Source organism: Copadichromis virginalis, linkage group LG8 (genome assembly GCF_057382275.1).
Source record: "Copadichromis virginalis isolate Kocher_CV1m ecotype Utaka linkage group LG8, C_Virginalis_male_GT1.1, whole genome shotgun sequence".
In the NCBI taxonomy this organism is placed as follows: Eukaryota; Metazoa; Chordata; class Actinopteri; order Cichliformes; family Cichlidae; genus Copadichromis; species Copadichromis virginalis.
In genome coordinates, this window is record NC_140625.1 from 8,389,526 (window position 1) to 8,411,821 (window position 22,296).

At 42.3% G+C, this 22,296-nt stretch overlaps 2 protein-coding genes across 4 annotated transcripts in view; one reads left to right on the top strand and one right to left on the bottom strand.

Moving 5' to 3' along the window:
• Nucleotides 1-22,296, top strand: part of slc39a11 (solute carrier family 39, member 11) — a 197,089-nt gene that overhangs the window by 121,150 nt on the left and 53,643 nt on the right. The window lies entirely within an intron of this gene.
• LOC146702643 (uncharacterized) lies at nt 4,225-5,815 on the bottom strand. Its single transcript, XM_085465567.1, has 2 exons — nt 5,608-5,815; nt 4,225-5,509 (listed from the first exon to the last, which is right to left on the bottom strand). The coding sequence occupies exon 2, from the start codon at nt 5,432-5,434 to the stop codon at nt 4,229-4,231; it is 1,206 nt and encodes a 401-aa protein (XP_085321693.1). The 5' UTR covers nt 5,435-5,509; nt 5,608-5,815; the 3' UTR covers nt 4,225-4,228.

Below are 22,296 nucleotides of genomic sequence, written 5' to 3' on the forward strand. Positions count from 1 at the left end.
GGTGTGTAGGTGGATAGCGAATGAGCAACAGCTTCTGACTTTCCAAAAAGTACTCATTTATTTACAATATCAAAAATAAGTGCTACCTCTACCACACATTACTGAAGAGCACACTAGTCCGCGTACACACGGGAGCATCCATTACAGGAGGAGTGCGAAGAAGAACAAAAAGGGGGTGACACCAGTCGTGAGACAGGAGGCGCCGCCATGTGGTGATACACTGCATTACGATAGCAACTGTTACATAGTCCCCCCTGGTGAGAAAAAGGCTGTCCTCAGCCGTACACAGCTGAAAAAACACACACCACACCTAACAGTACCCTATACATAGAGGTTACAGCTAAGATTGGTGCACACACACAGGGCAAAAGACCATTTAAAAATGAAATTGGTGAAAATAAGACGAATATGTACAGTGGAAAATCAGTCTTCCTAGTTTTTTCACCTTTTCCTTTTTTTTGTTTTTAAAGTAAATGCCAAGAATGAACCTTAACGCACTAAAGAGCCATAAAACTGGATTAAGTAGAGCAAACAGAAACATCTACATATCATGACTCAAAGTAGCAATGCAACAAGACAGCATCAAACAGGTTTAACCAGAACATTTCACTTCAGATCAAGCCTGGTTGTGTGAAAATCATTAGTCCATCTTTTGTTGCTCCAGCCAGACGTAACTCTGGGGCAACGTCTGGGCCTGAGATTGTAATGTCCACCAGCAGCTGGGTGCTGGACAGATCTGGGTGAAACACTCTCTGGAACAGCGCCCACACCAGAAGAAGAGTCAATGTCCGGTAAATCAAAGGGGAATGGCTCAGAGCCAATGTCAGTGTCTGCAGGGGGGCCAGGGTGGGCCTGAGAGTCAGAGTTCAGACCCTCTGCGGTCTCTCTCTCCCGGCAGGCGATGAAACAGAATGTTCTTTGGAAGTGAGAGAGTCCCAGGTATGGAACGGTTGCATGTTCACAACATGATAAACACCTGCATCCACACCGGAGTCCACCCAAGTGAGCCTGTAATTAACATCACTGAGTCTCTGAGATACACACAATGGTCCCTGAAACAGTGGTGCAAGTTTAGCAGTAAAGTTAGACTGAGCATCTGACCTGGGGTGTGTCTTAACTCTCACAAGGTCACCAACACGAAACGAGGCATGTCGATGTCTCAAGTCATAGTAATGTTTTTGTCTGTCATGGCTATAGTCCAAAGCTGCTTTGGCGTGGTCGTGAGCTTCCTGCAGGGAGGCTCTCAGAGTCTCAGGGTAAGGCACACCCGGTTCATCAACACCTGCTGTAGAAGGCTGAGTGATAAGGTCAAGCGGGGTGTCTAACTCACGACCATAAAGCATCATGGCAGGAGTCAAACCTGTACTGTCATGAGGGGCGGTGCGCAGAGCAAAGCAAATCTGAGGGAGAAACTTGTCCCATGATGTGTGCTTATCACCTACATAAGCGCGGATTGCAGTTTTCAGAGTCCGGTTGACGCGTTCAGTAGCATTTGTCTGAGGGTGATATGCCGTAGTGAGTCTGTGCACCGAGCCTAATGCAGAAACAACATGTTCAAAAAGCTCACTCACAAAAGGAGACCCTCTGTCAGAAATCAGGTAAGTGGGTGTACCATGCCTAGCAAAAATGTCAGTGACGAATTTACCAGCTGCTACCTGAGATGTAGCTTCTTTGACAGCACTGGCTTCAACCCATTTAGTCAAATAGTCAACAAACACGATCAAATAAGCATTACCAGTGGGGGTGCGGGGAAGTGGCCCAACAAAATCCACACCCACATACTCCCAGGGTTTCTGGGGGACAATGGGAACCATAAGACCGGCTGCTTTTTTCTGACTTGGCTTGGTGAGTTGGCACACTGAGCATGAAATCACATAGCGTTTCACATCAGCTGCCATTTTGGGCCAGAAAAACCTAAAACGCAGTCTAGCCAATGTCTTAGAAACACCCAAGTGACCTGCTGTGGGGTGGTCATGGTAATAGTCCAGCAAGGTGCCTCTCAAGGAAGTAGGGGCAAACAGTTTCAGCTCTTTCAAAGGGTGCAAAGCACATGTGGACTTGGGTTCCCTGTGATACAAAAGAGAGTCATACACAACATACTGTAACAAGGTGGCATTGTCCGAGCTGTTCAGAGAGTCTGCTTCAATGTCTCTGAGGAGTGGACCTGTGACGTGATCGTCTAACTGCAGCTGTCTCAATTGTGAACGGTCAGCCAGAATGACGGGGGGCAGAGTACGAATGTCCAGGCTGCCCATAACAGCATGATCTGGTAAAAGATCAGTCGGCCTGTCACAGGTCAGAGGCAAAGGGTTGCGTGACAGTGCATCGGGAACTTTGTTCTGTGCACCAGGTTTGTGCACTATTGTGAAATCAAAGTCCTGCAAACGAAGTGACCAGCGGGCGAGTCGGCCCGTTGGGTTTTGACGAGACATGAGCCACCTGAGACTGTTGTGGTCAGTGAAGATAGTAACATGAACACCTTCAACATACGGGCGGAAGTGTTCCAGAGCCCATATCACAGCGAGGCACTCCTTCTCTGAAGTGCAGTAGGGGAGTTCAGCTTTGTGAAGGGAGCGACTAGCAAAAGCCACAACGTACTCATGACCCTTGTCATCCTTTTGCATCAACACTGCCCCAAGACCAATGTCACATGCATCGGCGTGAATGGAAAAGGGACGGTTGAAGTCTGGAAATGACAGGATCGGGGCTGATGTGGCATGATCCTTCAAAGTGTCCATGGCCCTTCGACAGCTGTCGTCCCAGTGGAAAGCATTGTCCTTTCTGGTGATGGCGTGAAGAGGTTCGGCATGGCGGGCATAATTCTGAATGAAGCGTCGATAATAGCCAGTCAAGCCAAGGAACTGACGGACGTGTTTCACTGAGGTTGGGGTATCAAACTCCTTAACCGCCTTTACTTTGTCCGGATCGGGCTTAACACCTGATGATGTGATGCGGTACCCGAGAAAGGTGAATTCATCGAGGCAGAATTGGCACTTTTTGAGCTTCAATGACAAGCCAGCAGCCTGGAGTCTGCCCAGCACCTCCTCAAGATCCACTAAGTGCTGTTCAAAGGTAGGTGAGGCGATAACAATGTCATCCAGGTAGACTGCGCACGTTTTGTAAATGAGGCCAGCAAGCACAGAGTTCATGAGTCTCTGAAAAGTTGCAGGTGCGTTGCAGAGCCCAAAGGGCAGCACCCGAAACTGGAAGAGACCGCAGTGAGAGATGAAGGCAGTTTTAGGCTTCGAGTCCTCTGCTACAGCAACCTGCCAATAGCCTCGCGCTAAGTCCAATGTCGAGACAAACTTTCCTCTTGCCAGAAAGTCCAAAGACTCATCTACACGAGGCAGGGGATAAGAGTCTTTTCGGGTAACTTGGTTGAGCCCTCGAAAGTCCACACAAAACCTTGGTTCCGTGGCCGCTCTATTTACAATGACTACAGGAGCTGCCCAAGGGCTTGTGGAAGGTTCAATGATGTTGTCCTTCAACATTTGTTGTACTTGTTCTTCAATCACACGTTTCTTAGCAGGTGACGTGCGATAGGGTGGGAGATTGACAGGTGTTGCATTGCCAGTCTCTATGGCGTGCTCAGTGAGAGCCGTTCGACCAAGTTGACCATCAAACAAGGAGCTAAACTTGCTGAGCAGATTGAGTAAAGCATCCTTGTTGTTCTCTGAGAGACTTGCTTCAGACAGTTTGGCTGTTAAGTCTGAGCGAACCAAGTCCAAAGACATCAGTGTTCCAGGTGAATGTGAGTAATCATTTTGAAGGTCCTCTTCATCGTCTGCGAGTGGGCAGGGGATGTCCTCAATGTAGACGGTTCTAGTGGGAATGTGAATAGAAACAGAAGCTCTTGCCATAAAATCCATTCCCAGAATGAAAGGAGAGGACAAATCTGGTATTATTGCAAAACGCTGGTAAAAGTTCTTGTTCATGAATCCAATATTGAGCCAAATAACACCGTCAGGGATACAGGGAGCATTATTGGCAAGGTTAACTGCAGGACCATTCCACTCACTTGTGTTTCTAGGGTGAGAGTCATTTACTTGAATGAGATCTGTTCGTACAGCCGAGAGGGAAGCACCCGTGTCGAGGGTAGCATCCACAGATGAAGCATTGAAGTTCACTTTCGTTCTTAGTGGGGTATTCCAGTGGACTTGTGAAAAATTGTCTTCCAAGTGTCCAAGACTGTGTCCACCCTGTAGTGAATCGGGCGTGTGAGGCTCCGTTAGTAACTGGGGGAAGGTTGGCCTCTGTGAAATGTCCTCCCCCCCCTGTAGTTTCCCGACTGCCTGTATTGTGGCTGGGATGTGGTGCTGCTTAATTCCACCTTTTCATGGCCAGGGTCAGAGGGGCCAGGTGCCGGCAATGGCTGGACTGGGCCATGCCTAGCGGTGTTCGAGGCTCGTTGTGGCAAATGAGGTTGGGTGTTACAGTTTGGGCAGGTGCGTGTGGTGAACCCTGGCTGAGAGCATTTGAAGCAGTAAGGTTCAGGCTTATAGTTGTCTTTGCTACATAAAGCAGGCTGTGGTCTTTGTGGTCCAAGCACTGAGTGAAGCTCATGAGCACGTAGCAGCAGGTCCATTACAGAAGTGACATTAGCGCCATACAGGGCAACTCTGTATTTTTCAAGAGCATGTTTACTAATTAGGTCGATTCTGTCTTTTTCAGGTGGAGGACTCTTCAGTTTGTCAAACTCACTCAACATGTGGGCAACAAAGGTTGGGAGTGGTTCGTCCTGAGCCTGAACACGATCTAAAATTCCTCTCAGGATGCGTTCTTGGTTGTCGGAGGGCAGAAAAACTGTCTTAAACAGTTGACAGAATTGAGCCCATGATGTGATGTGGGAGCTCAATGCCTTGAACCATTTCCCGGGCTCTTTTGCAAGAAAGTGTGGCAGTTCGTTTAGCAATTGCCCATCGGTTAGGTTCAATGAGGCTTTGTATGTGCCAACTGCATTTAACCAGTCCTCAGGTTGCACTTTGCCGTCCCCAGCATACACAGGAGGCTCCAGTTTTGCGTGATGTAAAGCTGCCGCAATCACTCTGGAAGTGCTGCTGAGCTCAAGTGAGTGAGATGGGAGAAAAGGATTTGTAGGTTGAAATGGGTTGCTGGGCAGGAACGGATTGGTACTGTTGGTGGGTTCAGTTTTGTCTCTCGCAGGAACATGAGGTGTCGATGTGGCCATTGGGAAAACAGGAGACTGTGGGACTGCAGGAGGGGGGGAGCTCCCCATTGTGAGTTGGTCCCACTGCCTTAGTAAACTCTGCTGTATGTTCAGTGAGTCACTTAAACAATCACTAAGCTTATTCACCTCAGTTCTTAACTCCACCACTTGTTGGCTAAGGCTAGGAGTCACATTTTCAACTATCTGGCACATAGGTAACGAGGTAAGTTCCATGTCTGAGTCAGAGTCGTCTGGGCAGTGTGCCATTGTGATTTCAAAAAAATTAAGCCGCTCCAGGGCACAGTGTAGTTATTGATATAGTAGTAAAAGAGTCAGATCAGACTAGAAAGACAAAAATGCAAAGATTAATTTTAAATCGTTTCGTTATACTGAGCCGAAGACCAGCACCAACGGTTGTAGTCGGCCAAGTTCTCACTTACATGTGCTACAGTCAGTCTCAGCAGAGGGAAAGGGGAATGGAAAGCCAGCAGAAATGTTCATGTCCAGGCTCTCCACAGAAGAATTAATCCTTAGAAGACGAAACCAACAGCACGTCCAAATAACAAATCCACGGAGTCCATTCGCGTCGCGGAGTCAGCTTCTCTCTTTTTCTTTCTCCCAAGCAGAGCAGCGGCACACCGCGGTATCCAGAAATTAGTCAGGTCCCACCTGAGCTGAGGCTGCGGCCATGGCTGGAGAAAACGTCCGAGCGTCCGCAAAACTTGGGGGATTTCCGAGACAGTTCACGTGCTAGAAGAGAAGAATCCTCGGCGGGATGCAAAAATCGTCTGAAGTCCAAGGGGAAAAAGTTCGGGCGCCAGTTGTAACGTGCGGTGGAGATGAAGCCAGCCGCGGAGGTGTGTAGGTGGATAGCGAATGAGCAACAGCTTCTGACTTTCCAAAAAGTACTCATTTATTTACAATATCAAAAATAAGTGCTACCTCTACCACACATTACTGAAGAGCACACTAGTCCGCGTACACACGGGAGCATCCATTACAGGAGGAGTGCGAAGAAGAACAAAAAGGGGGTGACACCAGTCGTGAGACAGGAGGCGCCGCCATGTGGTGATACACTGCATTACGATAGCAACTGTTACAGCGCACAACCCTCTGCAGGGCTTTCTGTTGCTGTACTGTGCAGTTCCCGTACCACACCATGATGTTGTTGCACAGGATGCTCTCAATTATCTCGATTATTTAAAGCTGGGTTCTTCTTCTTCCAGCCCCTCTCTGACACTCATCTAATAAGGGCTGAATCTGAAAAAGAAAACACAAATCTGGGATTTTCTTAGGGTAGCACAAACTTAGCACCTCATTTTACAGTGGGGCAAAAAAGTATTTAGTCAGCCACCGATTGTGCAAGTTCCCCCACCTAAAATGATGACAGAGGTCAGTAATTTGCACCAGAGGTACACTTCAACTGTGAGAGACAGAATGTGAAAAAAAAATCCATGAATCCACATGGTAGGATTTGTAAAGAATTTATTCGTAAATCAGGGTGGAAAATAAGTATTTGGTCAATAACAAAAATACAACTCAATACTTTGTAACATAACCTTTGTTGGCAATAACAGAGGTCAAACGTTTACTATAGGTCTTTACCAGGTTTGCACACACAGTAGCTGGTATTTTGGCCCATTCCTCCATGCAGATCTTCTCGAGAGCAGTGATGTTTTGGGGCTGTCGCCGAGCAACACGGACTTTCAACTCCCGCCACAGATTTTCTATGGGGTTGAGGTCTGGAGACTGGCTAGGCCACTCCAGGACTTTCAAATGCTTCTTATGGAGCCACTCCTTTGTTGCCCGGGCGGTGTGTTTTGGATCATTGTCATGTTGGAAGACCCAGCCTCGTTTCATCTTCAAAGTTCTCACTGATGGAAGGAGGTTTTGGCTCAAAATCTCACGATACATGGCCCCATTCATTCTGTCCTTAACACGGATCAGTCGTCCTGTCCCTTTGGCAGAAAAACAGCCCCATAGCATGATGTTTCCACCCCCATGCTTCACAGTAGGTATGGTGTTCTTGGGATGCAACTCAGTATTCTTCTTCCTCCAAACACGACGAGTTGAGTTTATACCAAAAAGTTCTACTTTGGTTTCATCTGACCACATGACATTCTCCCAATCCTCTGCTGTATCATCCATGTGCTCTCTGGCAAACTTCAGACGGGCCTGGACATGCACTGGCTTCAGCAGCGGAACACGTCTGGCACTGTGGGATTTGATTCCCTGCCGTTGTAGTGTGTTACTGATGGTGACCTTTGTTACTTTGGTCCCAGCTCTCTGCAGGTCATTCACCAGGTCCCCCCGTGTGGTTCTGGGATCTTTGCTCACCGTTCTCATGATCATTTTGACCCCACGGGATGAGATCTTGCGTGGAGCCCCAGATCGAGGGAGATTATCAGTGGTCTTGTATGTCTTCCATTTTCTGATGATTGCTCCCACAGTTGATTTTTTCACACCAAGCTGCTTGCCTATTGTAGATTCACTCTTCCCAGTCTGGTGCAGGTCTACAATACTTTTCCTGGTGTCCTTCGAAAGCTCTTTGGTCTTGGCCATGGCGGAGTTTGGAGTCTGACTGTTTGAGGCTGTGGACAGGTGTCTTTTGTACAGATGATGAGTTCAAACAGGTGCCATTCATACAGGTAACGAGTGGGGGACAGAAAAGCTTCTTACAGAAGACGTTACAGGTCTGTGAGAGCCAGAGATTTTCCTTGTTTGAGGTGACCAAATACTTATTTTCCACCCTGATTTACGAATAAATTCTTTACAAATCCTACCATGTGGATTCATGGATTTTTTTTTCACATTCTGTCTCTCACAGTTGAAGTGTACCTCTGGTGCAAATTACTGACCTCTGTCATCATTTTAGGTGGGGGAACTTGCACAATCGGTGGCTGACTAAATACTTTTTTGCCCCACTGTAATTGCATGCCAGCAAATCTAGCGGATTAATTAACAAGACAACAAAAATGGCAGTGCCCAAAGGCGTTGATTAAACACAAAACATTATTTCAAACTCTGAGACAGTTTTTATGGAATATTAAGTTGTGGCAGTAACCTGCATGTGCTTGCTTTAGTGCTATAGTCTTGTAAAATACAAAGCAACATACGCTTTTTTTTAGAGCACACTGCACCAGAACTATAGGTACTAAAATAAAACAAGTGCCACCTCAGTGGGTCACCATTAGCATTGGCTGGTCTTTTAAAATTGAACAGTGCAGCCTGTATTCTTATTAATTACCACACTGTTTTCCCTGCTGACATAAAACTTTGGGAAGTTTGTTCTTGCTACCAGGAACAGTTTGACTTCAACCTGGATGTTGCTGAGCGATTGCAAAGTGCTTGGAAGATGGAGTTATATTTTGAATTCCTTCGTGTTTGCGTATGCTCCTGTGAGTCACTTTCTGACTCACTCACTCCTCTTTATTTCCGTCATTGTCACAGTGACCTCCGTGTTATTCAGTTGGTTTCTTTAAAGATAAAAAGGCATTTCTATACAGTGTAAAACATGTTTCATTTTCACTGTTGTAAGGACAGCACCTAAATGGCTGCTAAATGTGTTAAGAGACAAAAAGTGACAAAAGTGATAAAACACTCAAAACTGACAGTGAATCCCTGCTTTAGTCGCCAAGTCCACCAAATGAGTAAATATATATTTCAAGCTACCTTCGGTGTGGCTTATGGATCAATTAGTTTCCCTCATGGCTTGCCTGAGGGCACTGAAGTCAGTCAGCCAATACAGTAAACAGAAAGGAGCATAAGACCAGCCCTCATCAAAAGTGCTCTAAGTCACTGCAGGCCCGACGTGCTATTCAGGATGCAACATAGCTAGTCTGCAGTAGAGAATTACAATTTCTTTGTATTTTGCTTCCAGGGACACAGACTTGTGTTAGTGAGCAGCAGGCTTTCTGAAAGTTTTCTTTTGACAGTGACTGCACTTTTTCCCACAGATTTTCCATGAATTGTTGAACATTTCCAAAAGATTTTTTAAACACTGACCTATGAATTATTCAAGCATTGAAAACAGGCATCTTACTCAATCAGGTTTAAATTATATCTTTCGGAGTTTGGTACTGCCATTCTATTTGCAAATAAATAAATATATTCTGAAATTGAATATACAAAAATACCAATTATAACACAGTTTGACAGGCATCAAATAGTTCTTTTACACCAACAAGGTATTCTTAAAGAGCTATTTGCTAAAACTTGGCATATCTCAGCATGGCGTCCACTGTGTACTTAAAATATTACAAAATAAAAAATGTTATGCCTAAAAAACTACAGAGGGTGAACTGTATATGGAAAGAAGAGAAAATCTAGCAAAGACCTGAGAGATGCATCAGGCCCTTCTGTTGATCCATCTGCTGTCTACTGAAACATCATCAGATATGGTCTCATTCAGTGGAAGGATGGCTGTCAAGAAGCTATTTTTAAGGAAGAATGACTGGGAGGAAAGGTAGAAGTATGTTACATTGCACAAGAACTAGACTGTGTCAGTGTCAACATGTTTGATGGAGGGATCAGGGCTGCAGCTAAAGATTTTGGTTGTCGACTAAACTGCCAATTTTTCGTAGTAGTCGATTAGTCTACGATTATTTCAATAACTCTTATGGTTGCTTCCTATGGGCAAACCTCCTGTTATAGGCTCCAGTAGCTCATTTGCTCAAGTCTGTGAATATCATCCTGTTGTCTCACCCCACAACAAATTAAATTCATTAAAACTAGGAGACAGTGGAGCTATTCCTGTTTAACGGTTAACTATCACATTTCACAAATGGTGCTCGCTTAGTAAGCATCATCCTGAGAAGTTTCCGACAGGTAAGCCAACATAGACATTACTGTACAAACATTACCAAAAACAAGGTATCAACACGGCGCACTAACTTAACTGAGTTTTACATTTTTATCATGGAAGGAAATCTCTGCTTTTGCACAGCCTGCATTTAACTTTGTTTGTTTTCTTTGAAATGCTTTCACATTTTTTTAAATTTTCGTTCCCATTTTCGTCCGTCCTCCTGTTTTGCTGTTCGTGCTACCTTCTTCTTTGTTAGTACTGAGTGCAGTCTCAGCAGATGATACAGATAACAGAAAAGTACTGTTACATTTTTATCCACCGTACAATACCACCTGGAAAACATCTGTCATATTGATATTGATCCCAAATACACTGCCAAAAAAGAATTCCTGGAAAAACACACAATGGGACACTGTCAGTCATGGATTGATGTCCCCAAAACCATAACAAAGATGCCTCAAAGGTCATGATGAAAAAGACAAAAAAAAACCTGCCAGCATCCAAAGAAAAGCTTTGAAATGAAGTCTGTAGAATTATTTCTGAAATAAATTACATAAAGCTTGCCTAAGAGAGTTCAGGCTGTGTTGAAGAATAGCAGTCATCCTGCCAAATGGTGATTTTCAAGTTCTTTAGTATGTTTTTGCCTTGAACACTATGCTTTGGGTGTTTCAATAATAAGCTGTACTTATTTCCCATTTTTCTAGCAAAATATAAAGAAACTGCAGGATTGCCCAGTACTAGTATTTCACAACAGATCAAAAGAGTAACTATGTTTTATTTTAGATTAATATCAGAATCCCTGTCTTCCTGCACAGTACAACAGCTGCAGAGGTGAAGATGATTGTAGCCTCTGGGCTCCTGGTGTCATTATAGGTTCAAATCTAAAGGCTTCTTTTGCATTCAAGGCCACTGAGTCTTCTTTAACTTCACCTTAATGGGGTTAGGAGCGGAGGAAGGTGTAAATGCTGTAGATATCAGCAAATGCTTCTGCAAGCAAGCTGTACAAAAGATGATTGACAGCTTTTTTCTTTTATACTTTAGACACCGCTCTTGGTTAGATGTCTAGAGTAATAGTGAGTTCAACTCCAAAAAACTTTCAAAGACATTTAGGGTGCCCGGTTTTAAAGATTTTCGAAAGGTTCCAGTTCATGTCTATTGAAAGATTGACCTTGTCAGGCTTTGCTTTTATTTATGATTCTTTTACAGACAAAAGCTATTGATAAATGTCTCTTTAGGTTCATGTGTAGAAACTCATGTTTAAGCTATAATCAATATTTTATTTTAGCATTACATGCATCCTCTCAATCAATGCTTCCTTTATCTTTCAGTGTCCTTTGGTGATCTGATGATTGGTGTTTGGGCTCTTTTTTTTGGGGACCTCTTTTTTTAATTTCTTGACTAATTTATGGATATTTCCTCTTGGTTTGGGCTTTATCTTTATTTGAAATCTTACCTTTTGACTTTTTGGAAGCAGTTGTTGTTGTCCTTTTAGTCATCACAGAAGATGAACAAACCAAAAGCTCATTCCAGTCCTTTAGATGTGTGGTATATGAATGTGGAAGGTGTGCATTACATTTTTGTCTTTATTCTAATCTCCCAAGCAGGTTGATAGCTGCTTGGAAGTTTAATTATGCTTCATTTCCATTGCTGAGATGGGCATCTGTTCAGAGGTGGGAATTAATCTTCTATTTTTAGAGAAGAACTTCCTCCACAGAACAATTAAGCACAACACCAGACATTTAAATTTGCATTTCAACAACATGCTAATTATTCCTAAAGAGTAGCATAGCCACATGATTCATGAATTTGAAGTATTGTCTTTGCTAGAAGTGACTTCTGGTATTTATTTTCTGTATGACTTCATAGGTTTTTTACATCATTCTTTTCAGGATTGGTTGAGTTGATTGAGTTATGTTTTCATTCATACACAGCTCCCTAAAATACCACCACATTACTTCAGTGAGGCTGATGTCTGGATTCAGCCATGTTTTATAGATTTGCTGCTGTTCTTGGGGATCACCGTCTTCTTGCATGACCCAGTTTCAGCAGCCTTTAGCTGCTGGACAGATGTCCCCACATTTGAGTCCACAATATTTTTTATCAACAGAGGAGTTCATCATCAACTCAATGACTGTGAAGTGCTCTGGACCGGTGGCTGCAAAACTAGCTCGAATCAGCCACACCACTATCGCTGGTGCTTGGTTTGTGCTAATATGGTGCTGTGCATTATGGTCAATCATTTCTCATATGTCCAGAGGACATTGTTCCAGAAGTCGTGTGGTTTGCTCAAATGCAGCTTTTAAATTTTAGCCATGCTGCAGTAATCTTTTTAGAGAGTCTATCTTCTGGAAACCCTTCCATACAAGCCACACTTCTCAGTCTTGTTCTAATGGTGCTGTTACAAACTTTAACATTTAGGCCTGTTGACCTCGAAGTGAATTTGCTGGGACATCCACTTCTGAGAAGATTGTGGCATTGTATTACCACACATCTGAATACTCCAGACCAGAGGTGGTCCTGTAGTCATACTTGCTGATGAGTTAATCAAATAGCAGCATCTGTCTGCTACCTTTTTAATTCCCACGGATGCAGCAAGGATTTACTGCAAATGGTCTGCAAGGTGAAAACTTTCTTTTTCACATAACTGTGGGCATCTGCCAATATCAGTCTATTGGAAGTCTTGTCAAAAAAGATCTTATTTATAGCTGATAATAGCTCATTTTTTTAAAAAAAACTCTGTTGTGCCACATGAATTTTGCATTGGTTCATCGCGTGACAAAGGGCTGAATGAATCAAGACCTTCCGTGAATTCAACCTTGTCAAAATTCAAAGACCATACCTGATGTTTGCAGTCTCCCCTTGGAGATTATCTTCTCATGCAACTTTCTTAGGAATCCTGTTCTGCCAAGGAGAGCAAAGATCAATTTCTGTTTCAAACTGAGCGAGCCTTCATGTCAGAGCACATCACTGGGGATGAGAGCTGGGTCTCCAGCTACAACATAGTGGGTAAACAGGAGTTCAGTACACAATTTTTAACCCCAGAGAAGTGCAGCCAGGAGCATGCTCACCATTTTCTCCAGAATCACAGGTTTGTGCAACATAATTTCATTGCCCAGTACAGTACAGTTACACTGTAACAATGTCAGGCATATGAAGGAGAACGTTCAATCAAAACAGCCTGGCTTTGCTGTCAAAAGTTGTGGTCATAAAAATCAAAACAACATCGTTGCTCACCACCAACTATTTTGCTAAACAATGAACATTTTACCAGACACTGAACATTGTGAACACTCGTACACAATATAGAATGCGTAAAATTATTTTAGGCATTGCTATCATTCCACAATATCAGTATGCAAACAGACTACAGAGAACTGCTGCAGAAATCCCAGAGATGAGATAAAGGGTAAACAGTAAACCTGCGGTATAAATAATGACTGGATTAATTAAGGAAGTAGATGCAAATGTGCAGAGACACGGAGAATATCAACTGATTAATGGTTGGGAGTGGCTGACGTGACAGAAGATTTAGTGAATGGAATAAAACAAGGCAAAGAAGAATGAATGAACATGTAAAGCATAGCAGAATGTGGCACATTTTGTTGTTGGTGTAATTTGATCCAGTATTGTAAATCACTTGGATTAGAATCGTTGACCATCTCTCTGAGGTTTTTAAATTATGTTTGAGATATTCAATTCAATTCAATTCAATTTATATAGCGCCAAATCACAACATAAGTCGCCTCAAGGCGCTTCATAGATACAGAGAGAAACCCAACAATCATATGACCCCCTATGAGCAAGCACTGTGGCAACAGTGGGAAGGAAAAACTCCCTTTTAACAGGAAGAAACCTCCGGCAGAACCAGGCTCAGGTAGGGGCGGGGCCATCTGCTGCGACCGGTTGGGGTGAGAGAAGGAGGACAGGATAAAAGACCTGCTGTGGAAGAGAGACAGAGACTAATAACAGATATGATTCAATGCAGAGAGGTCTGTTAATACATAGTGAGTGAGAAAGGTGACTGGAAAGGAAAAACTCAATGCATCATGGGAATCCCCCGGCAGCCTACGTCTATTGCAGCATAACTAAGGGAGGATTCAGGGTCACCTGGTCCAGCCCTAACTATATGCTTTAGCACAAAGGAAAGTTTTAAGCCTAATCTTGAAAGTAGAGATAGTGTCTGTCTCCCGAATCCAAACTGGAAGCTGGTTCCACGGAAGAGGGGCCTGAAAACTGAAGGCTCTGCCTCCCATTCTACTTTTAAATACTCTAGGAACAACAAGTAGGCCTGCAGATATCATTGTTTAATGTGTGCAGTGGTTTACAAGTGTGTATAATAAAGAAAGGGAATATGTGGTATGAATAGTAGTGTAATGTGAGTGCAAAAGAGCTAGTAGTGCCTGAGATGCTGAGTCAGTCAACTTTTTAATAGTTCCACTTATGAGTTGATGTTGAGTTTGTCTAAATATTTAGTTCTTGAGCCAAGACAACTTAAAGAGAGAAAGTTTGGCCATTTGGAGTAATAGCAGCTTTGCATTATTCAATATTTCAGGGTGTTTACACCTGCAGTGTTTAGTCTATTTGGTTTAAACTGCAGCTTGCACTCAGGTGTGGATCTAAACAACCACACCAAGACCCTTTGGAGGAGATGGTCTCAGTCTGGTTCTGCATACATCAGAGCACTTTGTTTATGGTCTAAACATGATCCGACCCAGCTACCAGGTGTATGCAGCTTGTTTGAGATAAATGCCTTCCGATATGCAGGCTTTGCGTTCTTGGATGCGGCAAAGGGTACCATAGGTGTGCAGAGTACACAAACTACTGGTAGAAGTTAGGTATCTATCTCTAGCCACTTCCTCCAGCTAATCCCAGGGAACGCAGAGGCATTCCCAGGCCAGCCTAGAAACATAATCTGTCCAGTCTACCCTTGATCTACCTCAGGGATTCCTTTCTGTAGGACGTGCTGTCAGCTCGCCCAGTAGACATTCAAATTCAGATGCCAAAACCACCTCAATGGCCTCCTTTTGATGTGGAGGACGAGCGGCTCTTGAATGGATGAAGTCTTCATTGCATCTCTTAGGGAGAGGGCAGCCACCCTTCAGAGAAAGCTCATTTCTGCCTTGTATCTAGGCTCTTGTTCTTTGGGTCACTATTCCAAGCTCGTAGGGTAGGGATGTAGATCGGCTGATAAATCAGCAGCTCTGCTTTTATGCTAAGCTTTTTCTTCACAATGATAGACCAGCACAGTGTTCACATCAACTAATCATCAACTAAATGAACCAGCCTCTCAGTTCATTTTGTGTCTGAAACAAGACTTTCTGGCTTCTCTTAATTTGAGGCTACCCTCCCTTTATGCCAGCTTTGTTCTTATAGGCTGCCCAATTGTAAGGTGTTTTGGGCTTCTAGAGCTTTCCGGCCAAGGCCCCATCCCTGACATGGCCATATTAAAAATTTCCACTTTTACTTACATAACAGAGAGCTTTAACTTTTTTCCCCAAGGAGTAAAACCTCCATCCATGCTGGATACAACATTTATCATCTTGCAAAAATATGAAGAGATTGATGACATTTATTGTGTAATTAGTGTTCAATAAAAGTGCAGTGCAGAAGCAAGACATTGGCTTGCTTACTAATTCTTTTGATAAACAGTAGGGAATGATGGTTTCCTTACTTTAGTATACTTCCGTGTTGTCTAAAATGTAGTTGACACAGCTGATACATTTGATACATCACACAAAAATCTGTGACAATAGCACAGGAAAGAAACTGATGGCAGCTGGATTCATTGAGCTATTTGAAATATTCATACCAATGCCACACCTGTGGCTATGAATACCTAATCGTTGGTACAATTTGGATTGATCATGTTTTGTTTCTTGGTTAAAACAGAATGAGCCAATCTTTCGCTCTACTAGCTTTAGTACAGTGTTTTTCAACCTTTTTTGAGTCGCGGCACATTTTATACACCACCAACCAAACTTGCTCCAAAATGACACATTGTAGCCTAATACAGTACATATAATGGCAAGTTAGTCTCTCAGTTTGTTTATACTCACTCAGTGTGAAACCTGGGCCTGTCTAGATAAGATAAGATAAGATAAGATAGAACTTTATTAATCCCTCGGGTGGGTTCCTCTGGGAAATTCGATTTCCAAAAAAAGCACAGCAACGACCAAAGTTACAGTTACAGAACTGTTATATATACACACACACACACACACACACACACACATATAAATACAGAGACAAATATAAATAAAATATACAAAGGGGATAAATAGAATAAATAGGAATAAAAAATAAAAATACAAGTGAATTGCACATTTCAAGTATTGAGTCTATTGCACTGTTGACTATTTACAAAAAGTATTGCACAAGGTATTGTACAGTGAGGTGCAGAGGCACTACAGCTTAGTTGTTCCCCCCTCCTTTGTCCTCCTGTTTCCCCTCCCTCTCCCCTCCAGAGAGGAGTTAAACAGTCTGATGGCGTGTGGGACAAAGGAGTTTTTAAGTCTGTTAGTTCTTGTCTTGGGGAGAAGCAACCTGTCACTGAACAGACTCTTCTGGTTGTTTATGGCCGTGTGCAGAGGATGCCCAGCATTGTCCATAATGTCCATCAGTTTCTTTAATGTCCTTTTCTCTGCCACTGTCACCAGAGTGTCCAGCTTCATGCCGACCACAGAGCTAGCCCTCCTGATCAGTTTCTCCAGCTTGGATGAGTCCCTCTTTGCTGTGCTGCTCCCCCAGCACACCACAGCATAGAAAAGTACTCCAGCAACCACTGACTGGTAAAACATCCTCAGGAGCTTCCTGCAGATGTTAAAAGACCTCAGCCTCCTGAGGAAGTACAGTCGGCTTTGGGCTTTTTTATACAGGTGCTCTGTGTTGCATGACCAGTCCAGTTTATTGATGAACACAAAGATGATATTCTGGCAGGAATTGAAGAAAGACATACAGGCGTTTAAGCTTGCTTGGGACCATGGCACTGTTTGAGAGCTTTTCTCCACACACCAAAGGCAAGGCAAGTTTATTTGTATAGCACAATTCAACAACAAGGTGATTCAAAGTGCTTTACAGAGACATTAGAAACAAAAACAAATAAAAAGCATGATTTAAAATTGATTAAAACAAGCAAAAAAAACAAACTAACTAATTAACAAACAAACAAACAAAACAGTATATAAAATCAAAACAGATAAAATCCGAACAGTAGATAAAATCAGTAGTTAAAATGTAAGTTTTGACATTTAAGCTTAAGTGCGGATTTGGTGCTTTATTCAAATGCAACTGAGAACAGGTGAGTCTTCAACCTGGATTTAAATAAACTGAGTGTTTCAGCTGATCTGAGGCTTTCTGGGAGTTTGTTCCAGATATAAGGAGCATAAAAGCTGAAACATAACGGAGTCGGTGCAGTCCGATCTCCAGTGAAAAGTAAATCCAAACAAAAGATAACTTTCACTGTATTGCCTCGAGCTCACCGTTTTTGCTGTCTTTTGACTACCACTGGTACTAGGCTCTTCTGGATTAGAATTTTGTCCAGGGCACAGTTCGTAGTCCGCAGTTTTTCCTTTGTTGTACGTCTTGCAGCTGCCATGTAAAGCGCGCATCACTAACTGTGTCTTAACTTAACAAGGTGATATTGCGCTACCCACTGCCACCCACTGACATAAAAGAGTAATTACTCTACCAGTCACTGCATTGAAAGCACAGATGCCCAACAATGATTTTATTACTTGTAGTAATTATTAAATTGTATTTTTGGACCAATTAATTAAAATTAAATGGTTGGGAAACACTGCTTTAGTAGATGCATTTCTCCAACTGCACAAGTCCTGAAACATGTTTAATAGATCAGTTCTCTGCCTCCTGCTCCTCTCCAGGCATTTGAAGTGGCAAAAAGCCCTTGGTAAGCATGTTTCGATTCAAAGATGCATGTATTCACAAATACACATTCATGCTTAATGCATAGCATCCTAAATAATTCAGTTGAGATTGGGAGGAATCAAAGTGTGCCTCTATTTTGTTAGTGCTTCAGTTTAAATTTTTAGATTTACTTTGAAATGACAAATGGGATTACGTGTGAATTCTTCAGAACACAGTATGCTGCAGGTTCCAGAATGGTATAGTTGTAGTTGTCAGGAATTGATGTCTTTCCGTTAAAAAAAACGTGTTTCATTAAATACAGACCTTAGGTTATGTCATTTGTAGCGTTTGCCCAATCTCTTATAATGAGGGGGCAGTGATGCCATAGTTGTGATCAAAGGGAAATCTTAATGCATGCTGCAGCCACATCATATACCTGTACATTACATTAAGTCACTGCTTAAGATGCAGTACCCGTTACTGAATTCTCATGAATAAAAAAAAGAAAATCCTGTCTGACCTTGTGTCTCTAATTGTTATAATAAGGGTTTTTTTAAAGAACTTATCAGTCAGCCATAATGAAATGCTCAACAAAGCAGATTTTAAGATAAGAGAGAGTTGAAAACACATTTCTAAACATTTATAATTGAAAACAGACCAAAATAAATCTATAAATAAAGGTTTTAAGAAAAGCTTATGACAAAAGTGATTTATCTTTCATCAGAAGAAACTTCAGAGAAGTTTCAATCTTTGACTTTAATTCATTGTATAATAAGTGTCTCTGACAGAAAAAGATCAATAATCTGTTATTTGTTTTTAGTGTTGGACACTAATATCAGAGTTGACATCAATCTGATTGTATTGGTACCTAACTAGTTCTAAAGAAATAAAAGGTACTTAAGATGAAGTTGAATATAATTGCATGACAGTTGGAGTCTCTCAGACAGTATGTAGATATGGGCCATTTCTTGTTCTGATGGCTCAAGGATATCACCATTATATTTGTGGCACTTTGGCAAAATGCAGTACTGTTATGACTCTAAAATGGTCCATGTGGTAAAAAAATGCATATGGACCAAATATGACAAAAAGCATGAATGGCATTTTTAGCAAAGCTTGGGCAAAGTTAATAACAGTTAAGTTGAGAATAAACTAAAAAGGTTTGGATTTACATCCAACATATGTAGGCCAGTCTTCTTAAACTTTATCCAAGCAACTTTTAGCAAAGATTAGGTAAACCGACTGCTAGTTATTCTGCGTTTGAACCTTAAGTGGCATACAAATGGCTTAGCAATTATGGCCCAAGCATTGTTGAGCAGCCCTGGACCCTTTTTTTCATTCAGTACAGATGTTAAAGACTAAACTAACTGTGCTAGATCTGTGTTTGAAAGGCCCAAAGTGTGCCAAGAAAATATCCCCAAATGATTACACCACTGCCTGAATCACTGATATGAGGTGAGACACACTTTCAAGTTGTTTACTCTACCGCCTGAATGTTGCAGAAGAAATTGAGATATTGTCCAATTTTGGAATTGCAGCCTTAGTTTCCCATTATTAGTTGACATAGGTGATACCTGGTGTGGTCATCTGCTGTTGGAACCTATCAGGATTGGATGATCTGTGCATTCATTGGATGATTTTCTGCATCCCATGGTTCTTGAGTTACTGTTGCCTTCAGCTCAAAACAGTCTGGACATCCCGTTCTCTCACCTCCAGCATCACTGAGGCATTTTCACCTAGAGAACTGTTGCTTAATGGATAGTTTTTCCTTTTTGGATCTTTCCCTTTAATCCCCAGAGATGGTGGTGCTCCATCTCATCCTAGAAAGTCAACAGTTTCTGAAATTAATTTAAATCACCTTTCTTCCATATTCAGATGCTTGGTTTGAACATCAGCAGATTGTCTTAACTGTACCTATTTCTCTAAAGGCACTGAATTACTGCCAAGAGAACAGGTGTACCTAATAAAGTGAGTGCACATTATATTCTGTTACACCAATTGCATGTTAGCCAGTGTTTAGTAATCCAGTTTTCAATACTGTGGAACTATTTTCTGTTATAATGTATCTAAATGTATGAAATTCCGTAGATTATCCTGTAGGTGTGACAAAATATTATTGAAATGCTTGTTATGGTGAGTTGGTTGATACCATAGCAGACTGAGGTTGCTCAGAGAAATGTACATTCAATTTACTGGCTGATAAATATGGACAACATCCACCCACCAGCTGGTTATGTCTCTGTAAGTCCACTCGAACAATGGCACAAATTACTTTTAGAGCCCACTCACATAGAACTTCGATCTACAAGACACCACTGGTGCACAATAATAACTAAAACTTACATGTCAACATAAAACATAAGAACCCCCCCCCCCCCCCGAGAGCTGTTATGGAAGTACTCTAAAAATTTCAGGTGCTCTAAATTCAAACAAACAACCTTGTGGGCAAAAGCTGCTCCTCTAATCTCATTGCTGCCGCTGAATTTCCTGCTGCTGTGTTTTGGCCCAGTTCATTTCTTTTGATGAGGGACACTAACGCTTCTTCGTCTTCTATTAAGCCTCAGAGGAAGGAATCAGGCAGGTTTTGGGAAGGTGATAGAGAAATGGATGTTCCCTGTAGAGGAAGACCAAAGGGGTAAACAGACAAATCTCAGACACTGAACTTAATGTAGTGTTTCACCACATGCGCACCTCTCTTCCTGTATTATTTACTCTCATCTACCTCACTTTTTCTTCCCTGCTCAGTGTTTCACACAGAGAGTTAAAAACCAAGAGCTTGCCCTGAACTTGTTTTCCTCCTCGTACTCCTGTACTGCTGGACTGCGTCAATCCTGAGAAGTTTGGAGGGATTGCAAACTGCAGCAGTTAATTAGTTGAAGACATCTCTGTTAAATCTCCATGTCTTTATAGTTCCTCCATCTCAGCAGGGTTCTTAGCAACCACTGAATCAGCATGCTGTCCAACATGTAAAAACATGTGCATCCACAACGGGGTTTTTTCTCTCACAAACTGGCTGATTGAGCAAATCTTTCCCCTTTTTCAAACTATTCTCTGTTGTTTCTCTCTGAAGCAGCACAAATAAAGACAAATCTTATAATTAGTCTTTTTGGGCGATCGTGGCTCAAGAGTTGGGAGTTCGCCTTGTAATCGGAAGGTTGCCGGTTCGAGCCCCGGCTTGGACAGTCTTGATTGTTGTGTCCTTGGGCAAGACACTTCACCCGTTGCCTACTGGTGGTGGTCAGAGGGCCCAGTGGCGCCAGTGTCCAGCAGCCTCGCCTCTGTCAGTGCGCCCCAGGGTGGCTGTGGCTACAATGTAGCTTGCCATCACCAGTGTGTGAATGTGTGTGTGAATGGGTGGATGACTGGATGTGTAAAGCGCTTTGGGGTCCTTAGGGACTAGTAAAGCGCTATATAAATACAGGCCATTTACCAAAAGAAGCATTGTTTGTAGTAACCCTTGAGGTAACATAAGCAACACATTCACACAGGTGCCTTCATAAAAATAACAAAAACCTTTCCAGCACATTTACCTGCATTCATCTTATGTACACGGCTTTTCTGTCTGCAGCCATCTCTATGCTTTTAAATATTTCTCCATTTTTATTACCTAAAAGTCTTATAAATATCATTTTTATACAGCTTACTGGTACATTATGACACCATGTTTGTTTGTAGTCCTTCCTCACTTGTTTTGATTGGCAATTACCGGAACAGGAAAGCAAATAAATAGCAGACATTTCGTTAACATTTTGGGAAACTCGCACTGTATTGGATCTGCAGCATATTGCCAATTAGTACCATTAAAATAATAAGTTGCAGGCAGTAATGATGGGGGAAAAGATTATAGAAAGGTGAAGGTGAATTAATTGCAAGGGCACTCCATGGACCTGCACAGAGTAGTTTTAATCAATGTAAGTAGTACAAAGCCTGTTAAATAACTGTGCTGCATCAGGAGAAGCTCTGTCAAGTCTATGAAAATCACCCTACTAACATTAGTGCTTGAATATTAAATTTTAAATTACCTTCTATTAAAACACTTGTTATGCAACACTAAGTACAGCCTCACGGAGCTGCTAGCGTGACTTTAAACTTGTGTAGTAATTTTCAATAGAGGCAGTGAAATAATCGTGTGCACATAACCTTGTATTCTTGCAGGAATTTTGGGAAGAACCTGAAATCATGAACTCCAGGTACAAAAATGCCACAAACAACTAGATGCCACATGGAAGTGCACTGAACATCAGATCCTTTTGTGGAATAGCTGATATGATAATACATCATATCAGCTATCATTGAGCCTTTTTTACCTTCTTTGACGAAGCGCTGGCCTAGGCACAGGTTGAAGCAGACTGGAGTGATCTGGAACATTATTCTAACACCTTAGTTTATTAGTTAATGAATCAGATGGCAGGTTTGTGAAAAATACTGTCAAACAAGCAAATAACACACAATAATGTGTGAT

Bases quoted from the DNA above. Each gene is read 5' to 3' on its own strand.
- LOC146702643 (XM_085465567.1), bottom strand. From the start codon at position 5,434: ATGGCACACTGCCCAGACGACTCTGACTCAGACATGGAACTTACCTCG.